At 37.2% G+C, this 17725-nt stretch overlaps 2 protein-coding genes across 2 annotated transcripts in view; one reads left to right on the top strand and one right to left on the bottom strand.

Annotated features, from left to right (window-relative positions):
* Positions 1-17725, top strand: part of MALRD1 (MAM and LDL receptor class A domain containing 1) — a 648353-nt gene that overhangs the window by 68547 nt on the left and 562081 nt on the right. Inside the window, exons 9-11 of the mRNA XM_070600827.1 lie at positions 1622-1714; positions 4232-4439; positions 12943-13089. Coding sequence (XP_070456928.1) covers positions 1622-1714; positions 4232-4439; positions 12943-13089 — 448 coding nt within the window. The remainder of the gene's footprint in view (positions 1-1621; positions 1715-4231; positions 4440-12942; positions 13090-17725) is intronic.
* On the bottom strand, positions 2419-12933 carry LOC139080421 (uncharacterized). The gene is made up of 3 exons (XM_070600828.1): positions 12918-12933; positions 7247-7954; positions 2419-6937 (listed from the first exon to the last, which is right to left on the bottom strand). Exons 1-2 carry the CDS (start codon positions 12931-12933, stop codon positions 7251-7253), a joined length of 720 nt encoding a protein of 239 aa, XP_070456929.1. The 3' UTR covers positions 2419-6937; positions 7247-7250.

Here is a 17725-nt window from a genome sequence, read left to right as displayed (position 1 = left end):
TCCTGATGTGACCTGGAAGCTGAAAATATGTCTACCATGTATGTTTCAGTGTCTTGCTAAAGTCTTAACAGTTGATATGAATAAATAATGAGAAGAAATGCATTTTAATGGATTTAGACTATCGTCTGAATATTTAAGACTTGGTAATTTGGAGTAGAAAACAGAGATTAAAGGACTAAATTGAAAATTCATTTTTAGAAAATCTTGGCGTAAATGAAAAAAGTGAAACTAAGTGAGGAAATAAATGCTTAGTAAGGAGAGTCTGAAAAAGTCTGAGTGTCATGTGTCATTTGAATTACAACTAGATGTCACCTTCCAGTGCTGTTTCTATCTTGCAGTAGAAGGAGGGCACAGAGACAGTCTCAGAGTTCAACCTGAGACATATTTATGCCATCCTCTGCGTTTTCACTATGTTGATACAGGATAAATTAATGCATCCTATGGGTAAATACTATGAACAATCTGGTCTATGTTTACCAGGTAAATGTTAAATTAACTTGAATGTTTGATAAAATCTAAAGAAATATAGGATTATTTCAGAACATACAGCCGTAGGCACAAATCATAAAGCCCAATACGGTAGGCAGAAATTTGGAGCGCATTACAGACTTTATTAGTATCTTACCTCACTGCGTATAGTAACATAATTTTGCATGTACTTTGCAACCTGGAAAATGGTCATTATAGAGATGCATGACATGGTGTGCTCTGGTAAATGTAAAAAGGTCTTTGATAGAATGACCAGAGAGTCAAAAAGAAATATAATCTCTCGAACATAACTGTATTGTTTGGTTGTTTGGAACTTGGAATGAAATCTCTCATAGAAAAAATATATAAGTTGAGATTGTGCAGAAAAATATATCTAACATTTTTTTTTTTTACTTTTGTATTAAACATTTGCCTGTCATTTCTTTCTTTTCTAATATCATGGCAATATTGCAAAATGTAGTAATGTCAGTGGAATCAACATTTAAATAGCTGGTATTATAAATTGCTATTTAGAATTTTATTTTTGAAATACAGTACTTTAAGATTCCGTTCAAATTTTTGCTCCATTGTTACTGTCCATCACAAAAAATAAGCAGCTTTACTACAAAGACATGCTTTATTTCTTTATTTTTTAAAAAAGACTTTATATTTATAGAGCAATTTTGGGTTCACAGCAAAATTAAGAGATTTCCCAATACACCCCCTGCCCCTACACAGGCACAGCCTCCCCGTTGTCAACATCCCCCACCAGAATGGTACATTTGTTACAACAAATGAACCTACATTGAATCATCATTATCACCCAAAGTCCATAGTTTACACGAGGGTTCCCTCTTGGTATTGTGCACTCTATTGGTTTGGACACATATAATGACATGTATTCACCATCATAGTATCATACAGAGCATTTTCCCTGCGCTAAAAATCCTCTGTGTGCCACCTATTCATCCCTGCCCCCATTTCCTTATTTTTCCTTTAAAAAGTGTTCTATAGGTTTTCACCAACTCTTTAGATTCCCTAGCACTTCGTATCATATAGGTAAGGCAAACTCTACTAAAATGTAATTAAGAGAGTAGGTAAGTACGAGAGGAGAATTTGAGGAATCAGTAATGTCTTTTTCGTCGAATCAAAGGAAGAAGAAATATTTTGGACATACAACACATCAACTCACAGAAAATGGGTGAAAGCAGATGTGCTAATACCAGAAGGACTGAAGACATTTAAGGTATAAAAGGGGAAAGCAAATTTTTTTTATCATAAATTTAATTTTTAGCTTTGCAGTAGTGAATTTATCACCCGTTGCTAAGCTTAAATTAGCATTTAAATTAGGAATGTAGACTTGTATATTTAGGGAGAGCAGTTACTGACTTGTTTTCATCATACCTAGCCCTTCTCAGGCCAAATTTCCCCTGAGCAGAGGCGCTGGAGTGTGAATACTCTTGTTTAAAGCTTCCTCATTCTCCATGGGCTCCCTGCCTGGCACCTCCAGCACCATGCAGTGTGACCAGGGAAGCAAATTGCACTGAGAAGCAGATAAATAATAAAGCAGTTTTGAAAATCAGTAGAATATACGCAAATATTTTGAATGTAATAGTTCACATCTTTGTAACACATGGATAACTCTGTCTATACAGAGATACATCTGAAACATACATATGCTCAGTGGACATGCTGTCTCTTCAAAAAATTAATTTGCGATTTTGTTATTTTGTGTTGTACGTAGAGTTGAGATTGTGTAGAAAATATGTATCTGATAACATTTTTTTAAATTTCATATTAAATCTTTGCCTATGACCTCCTTCTTTTCTAATATCATGGCAATATCGAAAGATATAGTAATGCCAGTGGGATCAATATTTAAATAGCTGGTATTATTTATTGTTAATTAGAATTTTAATTTTGAAGTGAAGTATTTTAAGTTTCCATTCATTTTGTGCTGTATATAGAGTGTATAAATATATTTATACTGGAGTGTGAGTAAAATAATGAGACATTATATGTGTGGCTTTTGAAACTAATTTCATTCCTTTATGCTAATTCTGTATTTATACATTTTTCTTGGTATTAAAAGGGAACTCAAATGATGCTGAACTGTAACCATGCAGACTTTTAGAATCCCATTTACTGTCATGGTTGGTATTTCTGAACCACAGTATTTTTGTAGCAATTTTAGCAATGTCGAGGTTTATGTGATAGCCTATTGAGTTAACATTTTGACACTATTTTGGTTTTTCTAAGCTGATATTTCTCTTTATAATTTCTGAAAGAGGTACGAAACGATTAGAGTTTTGTACTTTTTACATAAACTGAATATTAAAGTTTTCTTATTTAACTCAAAGATAAAATAAAGTAAAATATAAAGAAAATAATTTGGGAGTCATTCTAGGTTTCCAATTGCACATTAATTAGCTTTTCAATAATGGCAGACTTTGAGATCTAAGTTTAAACTCAGTTTCTGAAACCCAAACTGGTATCATTTCTGCATATCTGATCTCTTGCTGTTATGAAAATATACAGCTGTAGATCCAATAATTTTTACATACTTTTGCTATAATATTCATTATGGGGAAAGTGTAGAGTAGCATGCAAAGTTTTCTTATTATTAGATATGATTTAAATTTAATGTTATTTTCTAGACTAAATTGTTAAATATATTTGCAAACTGACACTTGATCTTAAGTAATTCTTAACAAACAAACAAATATATAGCCCTCATGTTTTTACAAAGAAGAAAATCTATTCAGGAGCTTTAAGCTGGAAGAAACTAAAAGGAGTCGGTCTTCATTCCTATCTTATTTATACATTAACAACATTTAGTTTACCACTGTTTAATAGAACTTTCTGTGCTGATAGAAATTTTCTGTATCTAAGCCCTCCAATATGGTAGCCAATAGCCACACATGGCTATTGAACACTTGAAATGTGACTAGTAGGGCTGAGGAAATGAATTTTAATTTTATTTTAATTAACTTAAGTTGAAATAGCCCTATGTAGCCAGTGACTATCATATTGGATGGCAGAGAATTAGTTTTTACTATAGTCAGATATTTATACCTTTCCTTCACTTTTGGTGTTAACTTACCATTACTCGTGGTAGAACCTCAAGAAATATTAACACTTTAACATTATCTTAGATTTGCAAGGTATGATTGTTTCACTTGCTAAAAATATAGACCTGCAGAAAAGCTAGCAATTTGATTGGAGAAAACGAGATTTATTTCCTTTAATGAGCACTTCTTTGGTTGTTAGAGAAATTCTTCTTTTATGAATATTGATAGAGTTTTATATTTATTCTTTTAAATTTTCTATTTTATCCCTTACTATTTGCCTGATATTTCCTTTCATGCATTCCTTACTAATTTCAGTAATTAAAAAACCAGACGCACTTCTAGCTCTTGTTATACAAGTAGTGACAATACTTATTGTTTTCCTTCAATATTAAAGAAAGAGAGCTGTTAAGATGATGACCAAGTAACAAGTTTGCAGTCAAGGATATTGTCAATGCTTAAGTGGGATGCTGTATTTCGTCTGATCGTGGGTGGTTTCTCAGAGGCCCCAGTGGATCTAACGTGCCCATTAGTCTTATGCATGCGGGTCAGGCTTCTCAAATGGGAACGTTTTATCAATTGTGCTTGCTCTTTAAACAGACTTTTTTCTCAATAATTATTTAATCTCTGTTATCCTTTTTTTGTATTTTAAAAGAGATTATGAACTCATACATTGTTCTTTTTTTATCCTAAAGGTTATTTTTGAAGGGGCTCTTTTGAGCCAGAAAGGCTTTATTGGGCTCGATCAGCTCTGGGTCTATGCCTGTGCACAGGCTCCATCCAGAAAGCTTTGCTCTGCAGCTGAATTCACTTGTGCCAGTGGCCAGTGCATCGCCCAAGAGTCGGTCTGTGACTCTCGGCAGGACTGCTCTGATGAGAGTGATGAAGACCCAGTGACCTGCTGTACGTGAGTTCATAGTTTACTCTTTCACATGCTCACATTCACGACTGTAGTTGGATTGAAAATAGTCTTTGTTTTGATCAAGGTAAAGTTAATACGGATGAAAGAAGATGAATGTGCGTTCTCTTTCTGAAGCTATTAGCTCTGTTCCTTGTGGCAATCTCTATGGTAATTTAATGTTTTAGTGCTTGTTGCTAACACTGTAAAACCTCTCTATTTGTTCAACAAATGCATAATTGTGATTAGTGTGTGTGTGTGCGTGTACATGCGTCTTAAAGAGGAAAATGGGTGGGAGTGGGAACTTCTCTGTACTTTTCCCTTTGGAGACATTATGAATTGCTAACTTTTATTAAATATAAAGCTTTTTCCATTCTGACCAGTTATGTAGGAAGCTGTGGGGAAGGGATAAAGAGGCAGAGGGCTGCATGTCAGCCACCGTTGGTCCTCATGACTGGGTAAAAAAAAGGCCCAACATCTTCCTTTCAGGCCTTTTATGGAGAGTGTTTGATAGGAGTAATGACAAGAAATCCCATTACTATTCCAGCCTAGTCATATTTAAGAGGAAATGTAATTTAATTTACAACCCACATGATGGTTCCCAGATGAGGTAACTTAGCAACTAAGATAGTGTCTCTTTAGAAATGATGAATTCCAACTAAATGAATCCAATTCCTATAGCGCAAACAAGTGGTTCTTTTAAATTATTAAAAACTTGACATTTATTTTGCTGCAGTGTTTTATTTTAGTGAAGTATTTTGTTGAGCAAGAGAAAAATATTGCAACAAGATAAATACCACCTTTTTAATGAAAAGCTCTTTGTATGATATGCTTCTGTTGACGGGCAAGTAAAGATTTTATAAAGAGCAATGGAGAAGGATATAGGAAAGGGGAGATGGGGAAGCAAGAGAGAAATCCTCCATCTGTTTGTAAATAGCAATTCCATTAATTCCTCAAACACCTACCTTTAAACATTAGATGTAAACAAAATAATCTACTTACCAATATGATTTCGATAGAGTTTTTCTTTCAGCTCTCCTTTTTCTTTCAACAAGAACAACAAAACACTTGAGAACAATACATTTTCTCTAATATGAGTGTCAGATTCCTTTCTGTGCTCTATTTAAAGTTTTTACAGATCATGTGGTTCATTTGTTTTGGATAAATTCACCTTTCTAAAGATTGGCATTAGTCTCAATTTCAATAACTGAAAGTAAATATATTTCCTGTCTATTCAATTGTTCATATTGAAACAGCTTCTTTTCTCTCTCTTTTCCTATGGTGATGGGTTCTCTATGTTCTTCTATTAATTGGTTTTCTTAATCAAATTGGAGTATTAGTAGATATTTTAGCATTTGATTTTTGACATATTTTCCCATTTCCCTTCCTTTATTGAAGTTTCATTGATTACGTATATGGCATCTTTTCAGTAGAATATATTTTGATACCATTCTGCCATTCCTTTGTGTGAATGCAGGCACAGGTGTTGGTGCTTATCAACAAATAGTGTTTACTTCTTAGTCTGTTAAGTTTTCCAAATAACGCTACCTCACTTGACCAAAGAAAACCTAGCATGTTCACTTGATTGAGATCAACTCGATGTAGGATATACGACATAAAAATGTAGCCATAGTACATATTACAAAATACTTATGTATTATGATGAATATATATACACATATTTTGAGTCCAACATGAATATTTCATATAAATATTTGTATAAGCATTTTTGCTTTGTGGAAATTATATAGCAATTGAATTATTAGAATTGATGCACCATTACACTATTTTCTGCACCAAAGTATTTAATATATTTATGCATATATCCATATGTACATTATTACAAAATAAGAGAGGCTTCCCTTTGAAATTTAAAACCATGTTGAAAGATTTTACATATACTTTTAAATTTATATTTTACAAATTTGCATTTGTAATACAAACTTTTCTTATAAATCGAATTCCCAGCTTCATGAAGCACAAGAAAAATGCTTTCATATCTTCTTTTTATCCTACTTTGGGATCTCTAGGCTGGTTTACATCATATATCCAGTTTGAATAGCACCAGAAGTACTTACCATATTCTGGAGACTTAGTAAATGTTAACTCATGAACATCATCAGTTAGTATGCCATAGTCCATGCGTTTTTCCCAAAAGACACGCTCATTCAGGCGTTGTTTGGTTAGCAAATTCCTCTTGCTTTTGGATACTATTTTAACAAACGTATTTGACTGAGTCTCTTGGTCAGTGCCTTTCCAGAAGCAGTTAATTATAAAGGGGAAGTGGGTTTTGCTAGAGTTTTGCTACTAGAGCGCACTTTGTGTACCAGCAGCATCAGCGTTGCCTGGGACCTCGCTCTGCCTCAGAACCTCAGGCCACAGCCCAGTCTTCCAGAACTGGGCTGTAAAAAGTTGCATTGTAACAATGTCGCAGGTGATTCCTCTGAATATTAAAGTTTGAGAATCACTGTTCTCCAAACAGGCTTCAGAAATGAAAAGACAGCTGAGAGAGAAAACAGATGGCATATAAAAATGTAGACTTAAGAAAAGGCAAACTCGTCAGAGAATTCTGAATAGAAGCAAAAACTCCCACTACTTACTAATCGCCACGAGCATTACTATAAGATCAAACGAGATTTTTAACAGTTTCATTAAGGTATAATTCATATACAAAAACTGCATGTAATTAACGGATACAATTTGATGAGTTTGGACATTTGCATACACCTGTGAAACCATCAACACATCCTTCACCTCCAAATGTTTTCCTGTGTTCCCCTTTTTTGTAGTAAGAACACAACACGAGATTTACCCTCTTAACCTGGTGGGTCTGCGCTTATGGCTGCCCTGGGGGAGGGGTGCTGGGCGGGTGGCTTGTGCCCCCTACCCAGACGGGTCCCCCTACCCGCAGGCTGCCAAGGGCAAGGGCGCCGCGGGCGGGGGCTTCTCCCAGGCTCCGTTTCCTCCTCGTGGTCCTCTTCCCTGGTGGGACCGGCCTCCTCCTCTTTCCCGGCTATGGGCAGCTGGAGACTGCTGAGTACTTCGACTACTACCAGCAGGCACAACTCAGGGCGGCGAGCCCCAGCCTCCGCGACGTGACCATAGAGGTGACACCGCTCCGTGACATTTCGCTGCGGTCCTCGCTGGGGCGGCGCTTGGTGCTGCGCGGGGCCCGCAACTCCACCCCCTGCCAGCCCTGGCCCCGGATGCGGCTCAGCGTCCCCCTGCGCAGGGCAGCCCCGGAGCGGCGCCCGCGCGCTGTCGCCAGGTAGTCGCCCGGGGCCGCCGCCGCGCCCCAACCTTTCTGGAAAGGCCGAGACCGCGGCGGCGAGCAGAGGCCCCGAGGCCGGAGCGGGGTCGGCAGGGAAGGCACCCCCAGGGCCGCAGTCCAAGGAGGAGGCGAGGCCCAGACCGCGGTGCGGGCGCGCTGGGAACAGCAGGTGGAAGGGCGAGGAGGTGGCCCGGCGGAGGGCCAGGGAGCCCGGAGCAGCCCCGCAGGTGGGCAGGGCCCAGGGCAGTTCTTACAGCAGCAACGCGGTTGTCGTCGCTGCAACGACTGCAGCATCCGATGGGAAAGTGCCTACGTGGGGAGGGTACGGGGCACTAACGAGGTTAACTTCAAGCGGTTTTGCAGAACTTCGCAGAAGTCTTATAACCTTGTTGAGCGGAGGGTAGCGCCTGTCCTAGTTTTAAACAGACTAGCTCCACCTGCCCCGTAAAACTTCACCACGTCGACCCTAAAAGGCTCCGTCGTCAAGATCGGTGTGGGAGATGCAAGGCAAAGGCCTCCCCTGTGACCGCACTTTCAGCTTCAAATATATCACTTAAAGGAATGTAAAAAATGGTCCTGCTGCACGTTGCTAGTGGAGCAGACAAGTGAGCTTTTTTTCCCATGCTCTTTCTTCTTTCTGTCTCTTCCTTCTCAAAATATTTCATGAAAGGCTGTATTTCTACAAAACCGTTAAATAGAAGTACTGCAAAACATTTGAAAAAGAAAGCACAGTATGGTGTTGTTGACTACAGGCGCTAGGCGGTACAGTGGGTATCTAGAACTGATTCATCTGGCATAACTGAAATTTTATACCCATTGAACAACAGGTCCTCATTTCTCTGTTCTGAAGCCCCTGGCAACCACTGTTCTATTCTCTGCTTCTGTGAATTTGAGTATTTTAGATACTTCATATAGGAGGAATCGTTATGCTAAGTGAAGACAGTCACAGAAGGACAAATACTGCATGTATAAAATAGAGACTTTTAATAATAAAATACATATGCAATATATTTTTTAAATATTACTAATAAATGATTAAAATATAACATGTGCCAAACATATCTAAAGGCATACGTTGGCGAGCTGAGTAATTGACATATAAAGTATACCTAATTTTCAGACACATGCTGCGACGTGGATGAACCTGGAAGACGTTATGCTAAGTGAAATAAGCCAGTCACAAAAGGACAAATATGTGTAATTCTACTTATATAAGCTACCTAGAGGAGCCAAATTCATAGAAACAGAAAGCAGAATGGTGGTTGCCAGGAGAGAGGGGGAGGCAAACGTGGAAAGTTAGTGTTTAATCGGTATGGAGTTACTTTGGGAAGATGAGAAAGTTCTGGAGGTGCATGATGGTGCTGGGTGTACGGCTGTGTGAGTGTACTTAATGACACTCTACACTTAAACCTGGATAAAAAGGTTAATTTTATGCTATGTATGTTTTCCCACAATAAAATTTTGAAAAGATATGTGTGTAATTTCCAATCATAGCCTGTAGAAAAAGACTGTGTGTGTTGTATTCCAAAAAGGGTGCCAGGATGGACAGGTCTATGTTCAAATCGAAACAGTTTAGAAAATTCTGTGGGAAAAAGTTCGTTTAATTGTAGGACTTTTTAGAGCATTAAAATTGCTGATATAAGTTGTGACAGTTTGACGAAGTTGGTACAATATTCAAATGAAAGAAATTTAAACCAAGAATCCAGTGCAAGGCATCTAAGTTTTACTGTGATACTGTCTCTGGATGTCTTTCTATTCTGAAAGAAAATTGTTGAATACGAAAATACTTCCTGAGGGCGAGAAAGAAATACATGTATGTTTAGTGGAGAAAAGATGCTTGTGGTTTCTCAATAAATAGTAACAGTGTTTATATAGTATAATCACATTAAAATCTAATATATGTTATTGAATGGAACATTCTCCATTCATTCCCATAAAGACTTTTGTCTTAGATAATAGACAACTGATTTACTTCTCAACTGGAGGATTCATAAATATTTTAATTTCCATGATCCTGCAGAATTTTCCTCAGCTGCCACATGAAATTCTTTTTCTCCTGCCAATATGATACTGTGATTAAATATGCAAGAGAAAGCTTTGTCATAATTTAAAAATATTACTCTAACTGATGAACTCAGTGAAATTTCACTAAAATTATGAACAGTGGCATATCTCATGCTCTGATTAGAAATGGTGAAGTGTGTTCTATCATCACAGAAATTTAAATAAAAGCAACCAAATAATCAAAACCACTGTTTGTAGTGAATACATTTTGTTTATAATATGAATAGATGATTTTTTGGATTTTATAAATATTCAACATTTAACATATAGAGTGTCATAAAGTATTTCTTAGTTGCCAGAATGTGTTTGGCCCTCCTGGTTTCTACATATATTTATAACTTCACCTTAAACTTCCTGAATTTTGTAGGGGAAATATTAAGGCAAGAACTTCAACTTCGGTGACTGGAATTTGACATATTTTATAGCGCAGTTAAATTCTAGAATATTTAGCTTTAAAAACAAGTCCTTTGAAGTGCGCTCGAACAAATGTCATTGGTAACAACAGCTGAGCAATTCACCAAGATTTTTACAGAGGTGACTGCATCATTTTGCTTTCACATATCTTTATGGTAATGGATTTTAAAAATTCTCATTTTTCAAAGGACAGCAGTGTTTAGTGTTCTGTGCAAAGTGCAATGATCGACATTTTAACAGATAAGACATGCAGGTAATGAAAGAAATGCTTTGAACTTTTCTCCTAAAGCCAAATCTCAACATTTATACAATCCAAAGTTATTTTGTCTTGAAATCTTCTTTATGTCTTTGCAGTTGAGTGACACAGGCACAGTTGTGAACAGTCTGTCAAAGGGTTGGCGATGCTTGGGTCTGGTTGTACTTTCCTTTCCACACTCACTGGTCTTATCATTTCACACCACTGCCTAGTTGGGGAATAGGATGGTTACTTCAGTGGCCACCTGCAGTGACTAAGGTTGTTGTGTATATGGACTTGCTTTCTTTGTGTATCAATATATGTATAGTTTACTGCCCCGATAGGGTAATATTGAAATTATTGCCCAAACAGGAACACTTGAGAGGGGAAAGGAGAGGTATTAATTATTATGCCAGGACAACAGGCATAAATCAGGGCAATCCTGGGTCAACCCCGATGTGTGGTTACTCTACCCATGAAAGATTTTGTGTTCCAGGGAATTGTGTCTCTAGGAATGGGGGTCGCCTTGTGGGGGAGGTGGAAGGATTCCTCCACCAAGTTCACAACCAAGAATTTGGAACTTTTAAGCACATTTCAGTGGTCAAATGTGTATTTCGAATCTTGCATATTTGCATACTCCACCACCTGACTTAGAAGAGCTGGGAGATGACCTCATGGGTGGCAAAGTTCACAGAGGATCGAGGAACCAGACCAGAGGATTTTCTGGATACCCAGAGGAGACAGTCACAGCTAGGTCATAGGTGTCAAAACCAGAGGAGACTCCTTTGAGGAGGAGTCTGCCGTATCAATAGCAGTATCCTAAAAACTCTGTAGCCAGAGCTGAGAAAACAAAACCACATTCAGAAGCAGTGGCTTTCCAGTTAGGAAACAGCATTTCCTTGTCATATTGATTCATCGTTGGGTAATGTGCAGCATTTTTCCATTATTATACTGTAGTTAACTCACTTGTTTTTATTTTTTGGGAAACTCATTTAAGGGAGAAAATAATATTTGCTTGTAAAGAAAAAGTATCTCTCATTGTATATCCATTATATGACTGTCTAAACAAGCATAGCTCTGAGATCTAAATGTCTAATTTACACATAGAGAACATTTAAGTGGTATTGCTATTTGCATAGTGCACTTCAGTGTTTTAAGAGTTGACATGTTAGTGATGAAATATCTGGTCGTGAAACCGGCATCCCTGTTTATAGAAATTGGAAGGTCCTTTGATTATTAGGATATAGTGAGCTTATTCAATATAACGGTCAAATTGGTCGTATTATTTAAAATAGAAAATAATGGTTAGGAGCAAGCATATGATGATGGTCTTTTTAATTATGAAACAGAGTCCCTGCTTTAGGGAAGTTTCAAAGTATAAGCCTTGGCATCAGTTCAAAGCCTGGATGTTCCATTTACTGAAATTTTCCATAGGCAGGTTGCTTAGTGCTAAAGTTCCAGTTTTCTCTTTGGGGGATAATTATACTTACTGTGGAGGGTATCTGTGAAGACTAATGGAAATATATTCAAAATACCTTGCACTTACTTGGAGCTCAGTGGTAACATGTATCTTGTTATTGTTACTGAAGATAATAGCATTGTGATCTTAGCTTGTCAAAACTTTAGGTGTTTTCTGACCAAGAATTATTTTGTCCTCCCTTCCACTGATATAAAAATGCCTCTGTAGAAACAGGAATATTTGGAAATAAGTTTAAAATTAATTGTATTTTTACCCCAAACTACTTTTGAAGATAGACTGATACTATGATTCCTATTTTAGGAAAATGAAATTTAAGCACTTGAAAACCAATTTCTTGAAAGCACAAATTAAGTTGTTAAAATTTCTAGTTTACTGCCCGGTCCTCTGACACTTGCTGTTTTTTCTCACTAATTCGGTGAAAAATCTGGGAAAGACACCTATAAAGCTGACCCCAAATCCTGACTTTCTCTAGAACTGGTTCTTTTGTGATAAATGTAGGAACTTAAGTGTTTTCCAACTTTGTACATTAAGAGGGGGAAAAGAGCAAAGTTCAGAATATCTAATCTGCCTGCAATTCCAAAGTGGCTAGGAATTTTTTTTTGAGAAATTGTTAAAATGGCATAATTAAATGAATACCAAGGTGCTGACCTCAAGCTCTTCAGGTGTCCGGAATTAATTTACATTCCCTCCTTTCAAATAGATTTTTTTTTTCTACCATCTCAGCAGGTGAAGCTTGTTCAGCAGGTGAGTTAGTTACTCCCTGAAAAGCTGCAGAGCTTCAGCTTGCATCATTAAATACAATGGAGATGGCCAACCGGGCTGAAATGTGCCCTCGTAGATAGAAGAATGTGGGAGGGCGTTGCCACACCCGGCACATGGAAAACTTTGTGAGGTTGGAAAAAGTAAAACTATTCTGATAATCAGAAAACATTCTTTACACAGTGGAGGGATTATTCTGACCTCCTGCACTGGCTAGGATACAAAGTTTCACTGTGTGCCCCTACCGCCCTTCTCCTCACCTGTTTGCTTCTCCATGCATTACAGCAAATCGTCTCCTGTGTGACTTTGAGTCTGGTTTCTGTGGCTGGGAGCCATTTCTCACAGGAGACTCAAGCTGGGAATTCGTGAAGGGATTGACCAGTGGAGAGAACCGTCTTCCTGATGTTGACCACACAACAAACACAAATCATGGTAGGACATTTTCCTCTTTAAAAACAAAATTTAGTTGTCTTTCTTTCACCTTGAGGAGTGTTGATACTGTATTTTCTTTTTTATTTATAGACTATACACAGAGAGCTTTGGTTTGTCTTGCTGTAAACTTTCCTAATCAACTTCATAATTTGTAGTTATTTGAGTTTCCTGAAAGGAGCATTGTTTTAATAACCAGCATTTTTGTTGTCTCATTTTCTTAAAAGTTTGGATTGAAGGCATGAAAAGGGGATAAGTCTTCTGATAATTTTCTCTGGTTGCCAGGAATCATGTACAGTAGGCTCACCTTGTTTTTAGAGCAATTCAGTTTTTGCAAAACAGAAAGAAAAATAGTTGAATCTTTCTGGGAACAGAGATTTAGCACTGTCTATAAAATAAATCTACAAATACTTGAATGTAATTTAACCGCTCTAAAGGATTCTTTGTAACAAACAATCTTACCTCTTCCTCATATATATTTTTAACCACCATTACGATTTTTACATATCCTCTTAAAATAAAGCAACCATAACTACACATACCTTCCAATAAGGGTTTGTGAAATTCCAAGGACAACAGAAGGGTTCTGTTCTATTTTTCTCTTTTGTTTTGTTTAGATGCCGTTGCTCAGGTATATAAGCATCATAAAACTTTATAGTAACACAGCTGTACTGGAGATCCTCTTTAAGCTCATATAACTCCTTCGGACATTATTCTATTTGTTTCTCTCTTGAGATTTCCAAAGAAGTATGCCAAAACTAATAGCATTGGCTGTATTTTTAATTATAGGCATTGGAAAGTGGTGGGAGAAGCTGTTAGGAGATGAAGAGGGAGCCTCTGGTTTAAAACTATAAACCCAGCTCATTATTTGATAGTCGAGTAAGGCCTTAATTTTTACTTTTGTGCCACTGACTCATATTTTTTCCTTAACATTTTGTGGCAGAGTGGATTAAATTTAAAGTTGAAAAGAGAAAGGAGACTATTAATTATTGGAACTATATATTAACAATACATTTTCTCCAAGCTTATAATAGATGTTTTGTTTCTTCGTTTCTCAAACCAATTATTGAGCAATAAACTAGACCTGGGTGTGCACAGATGGAAGCCATGGTCCCGGCCTTGGAGGCGGTCTGGCTCTAGTAACTGAAACAGATAAGTGAGGATTTGCAGTAAGATATGATAAATGCTTTATAGAGGGTGAAGGGTGATTCAAATGGATTTGAGAGGCCTTACTGAAGGACGTGACTCCTGAACTGAGCACTGAAGAGCAATGAAATGTACCCAGGAAGGCAGAAGTCAGGAATCAAGGAGAGATGGAAGAACCATGGTGACACGGTGGGGAATGTAGTGTAATCAGAGGAAATATCCAGGAAGAGGATAGGAGAGATGGAGGCACCGTAGTTCTGGTTGAGAGAGATGTGCATGTGTGGGCAGGGAGTATAGAAAAATGAAACGAGAGAGGAAGGAAGGGGACTGCAGACAGTGCCTATGAATTTGAATTTTATCTGGAGGACAATGGTGACCCAATTAGCCATATTAAAATATGTGACCAATCAGATTTGTTCTAAAAGGCAGAAGACTTTGAAGAGGGCAAAAGAGTAGGGTAGAAAAACGCGAATGGGTTGGAGTAATATCAATGAGAGGTGATGAAAGCCTAAGACAGGGCAGTGGTTCCTAAAAGGAAGCTGTTTACATGTGTGTGGTGGCCTTATGTGACATCTAGCATTGCAGGCACACTCCCATATGTGACATCTAGCATTGCAGGACAGTGAACGCCGTTGGCTGCCCAGAGTTGTCAGGGTGTTGATGCTGCCCGAGTTTGATAAATACCTCTTTACTTCAGTTTTTTAGCAAGAAAATAGAGAAAATAAAAGTACCTTCTGTGTAAAATCATTGAGAGGATTAAATCAAATAATACCTGTTAAGGTTTTTCACATAATACATGCTCAATAAACGTAAATAGATGTTGTTGTCCACTCTAGTAGGAATACTAGGAATTCCACCAGGTATTCCACCTAGTATTCCAGGGCTATGACAGTTAGAAAGCACATTTATAATTCACCTTCAGACTCTTGCCATCTTATAATTACCACTTAATTATGATTTATGCCAAAAAAGAAAAGATTCTAAAAGGACCCCTTTGTTAAATATTAAAGACACTTTTTTTTCCTGTGATGTAAATAATATTAAAAGATAATAAACTGATAAAACTAGGGGCAGCTGTTATAATTCAAAGTGCAAGGGACAAAGAAATTGTAGTCTTTCTCTTTTTAGAAAGGGCAAATCTCAGAAATCGCAGAAATATCTCAGTCATTGAGTCAACACTTCTTTACCCATGATTGTTGTTATCAAACCTTAAGATAATCACTGGTGGTCTTAAATCACAAATGGGAGGAGGAAAAAACAGTATGAGGAAGAGAAAGGAGCCAGTGAAATGGAAGTTTCTAGGGGAATGCAGCAGATTTAATTTCTTAGTTTCCATATCTAAGACCATAGAGTCCAATCCATTAGATTCTTAGAGCTTTGTGTTTATGAAGTACAACCTTTTAAAAAGCTGTCTAATCTCCAGTATTTTTCCTCCTATATGCACACTCCCATATGTAATTTTACATAGAAGATGAATGGGTTGACATTATGTAGCTTTTGTTTTTAGCATAAATCCTTGATATTCCTACCTTCCTTTTTTGGTTGCTTTCTACTTTCCAATTCCTAGCTACCTGTTAAGCATCCAGACAGGCAACTCATGTTAATTATCTCACGCTTTTATCTATGCTCATGTCATTCTGCACACATAGTAAATATGTACACACGCAAAATTGAAAGTATTTTTGTGATTGTTTATTTTACCAAAAAAATGAGGTCCTATTTTAACTATTGTCCCTATCTTGTTTTCTTCACTAAAGATAGCTCATGGCAATTCCTCCAAGTCATCAAATATAGTCTATTTTTTTTCATTTTGATATTGAAGTATAATTTAAATACAGTAAAAGTCAACCTTTCTAGTGTATAGTTCACTGAGTTTGAACAAACACATACAACCATGTAACCATCACAAAAATTAAGATAGAAAACAGTTCTATTCTCCCCCCAAATTCTATGCCACTTTGTACTCAGCACCTCTCCCACCTCCAGCCACTAGCACCCACTGATCTGATTTCTGTTCTTATGGTTTGCCTTCGCCAGAATGTCTTGTAAATAGAATCTTACAGTATATAGCCTTTTGAGTCTGGCTTCTTTCAGTTAGCATAACGGATTTGAGATTCACCTATATTGTTAATTGCAGTGGTAGTTCCTTCCCTTTTTACTGGTGAATATTACTCTAGTGTATGGATCAACCACAGTTTGTTTATCCACTGACCAGTTGGAGGATATTTGAGTTGTTTCTAAATGTTGATGATTATTAGTAGTCTATAAAATTTGCGTACAGGTTTTTGTTTGGACGTAAGTTTTCGTTTGACTTGAGTACTCTATCCAATCTCTAATATATTAAATTTTTTTCACTGTGGTGGTGAGAAAGCCCTGTTATTTCTGGCCCTTTGTGACCTTTGGGATATATCCCAGATGTCCCTTTGAGAAGTTTTCCCTCCAGCCTCATGTAGTATCCTCACGTTCCTGCACTGGTGGGTATACAGACGGAGACTCGGCGGGGGTGCTCTCTGCAGATCTCCGGAGCTCTCTCCCGTTGCAGCCCTCTCCTCCTGGTACTCTGCCTTATGAACTCTAGCCACTGGGATCTCCCCAAAGTACCAGCTCCATCTTTTCGACTTGATGAGACCGGCACACTCTTCCTGGCCCTCCACTTTCTACATGGCATCTGGAAACTGTTTAGGCAGTGAGCTGGGAAAATTGTATGGCTTAGCTCATTTGTTCCCCTCTCTTGGAGATCATTATCCTGTGATCCTACATTCCCATTGTCCTACATTTGAAAACCATTGTTTCATACGTATTGTTTTGATTTTTGCTAGTTAAAATAGAAGCCTAAATCTGGTCCCTGATACTCATCCTTGCCTGGAAGTGGAAGAAACCTAGTTCTTTTTGTTTGTTTGCTTAATTTCTTTGGTTTGGAGATGCCGTAATGTATCTAGCCATCCTGCTATTGACTGACAATATCATAACAATGCTACAAAATCCATTCTCGTACATACTTTCTTGTATAGGGTGCTTTTAATTCTATGCAGTAAATAACTAGGAATGAGGCTCCTATAGTTTTGCGGAAAGATATGTACTTGCCCCCAAATTTTAATACTTACAATTCCAGTAGCAAAATTCCAGTAGCAAAGTAGGAGTATTTTTTCTGTTTTCCTACCAGCAGTAAACATTGTATTCTCTTACGATTTTTTTCCAATTTTTGGATGTAAAATGATTTCTCATATGTAAGTTTATTACTGAAACTATTACTCTTTATTTCTATTTCACTGAAAAGTTATCTTTTCAACTGTTTCTAATTTCTCTATTTAGATCTTCTTTAATTTTTCTAAATATTTTAAAGCATTCCGTGTATAGATTTTAAAAATCTTTTCCTAATGTTTTCCTAGGTTTTTGCTATCTTTGCAGCTATTTTAAATGTTACTTTTTAAAAACTTTTTATTTTTTTGGTTGTTGTTGGTATATAGGAATGCAATTATATTTTTAAAAATAT

This window comes from Equus przewalskii, chromosome 30 (assembly GCF_037783145.1).
Source record: "Equus przewalskii isolate Varuska chromosome 30, EquPr2, whole genome shotgun sequence".
Classification (NCBI taxonomy): Eukaryota; Metazoa; Chordata; class Mammalia; order Perissodactyla; family Equidae; genus Equus; species Equus przewalskii.
The sequence above is the reverse complement of the archived record's forward strand: the minus strand, read 5'-3'. Positions and strand labels throughout refer to the sequence as shown.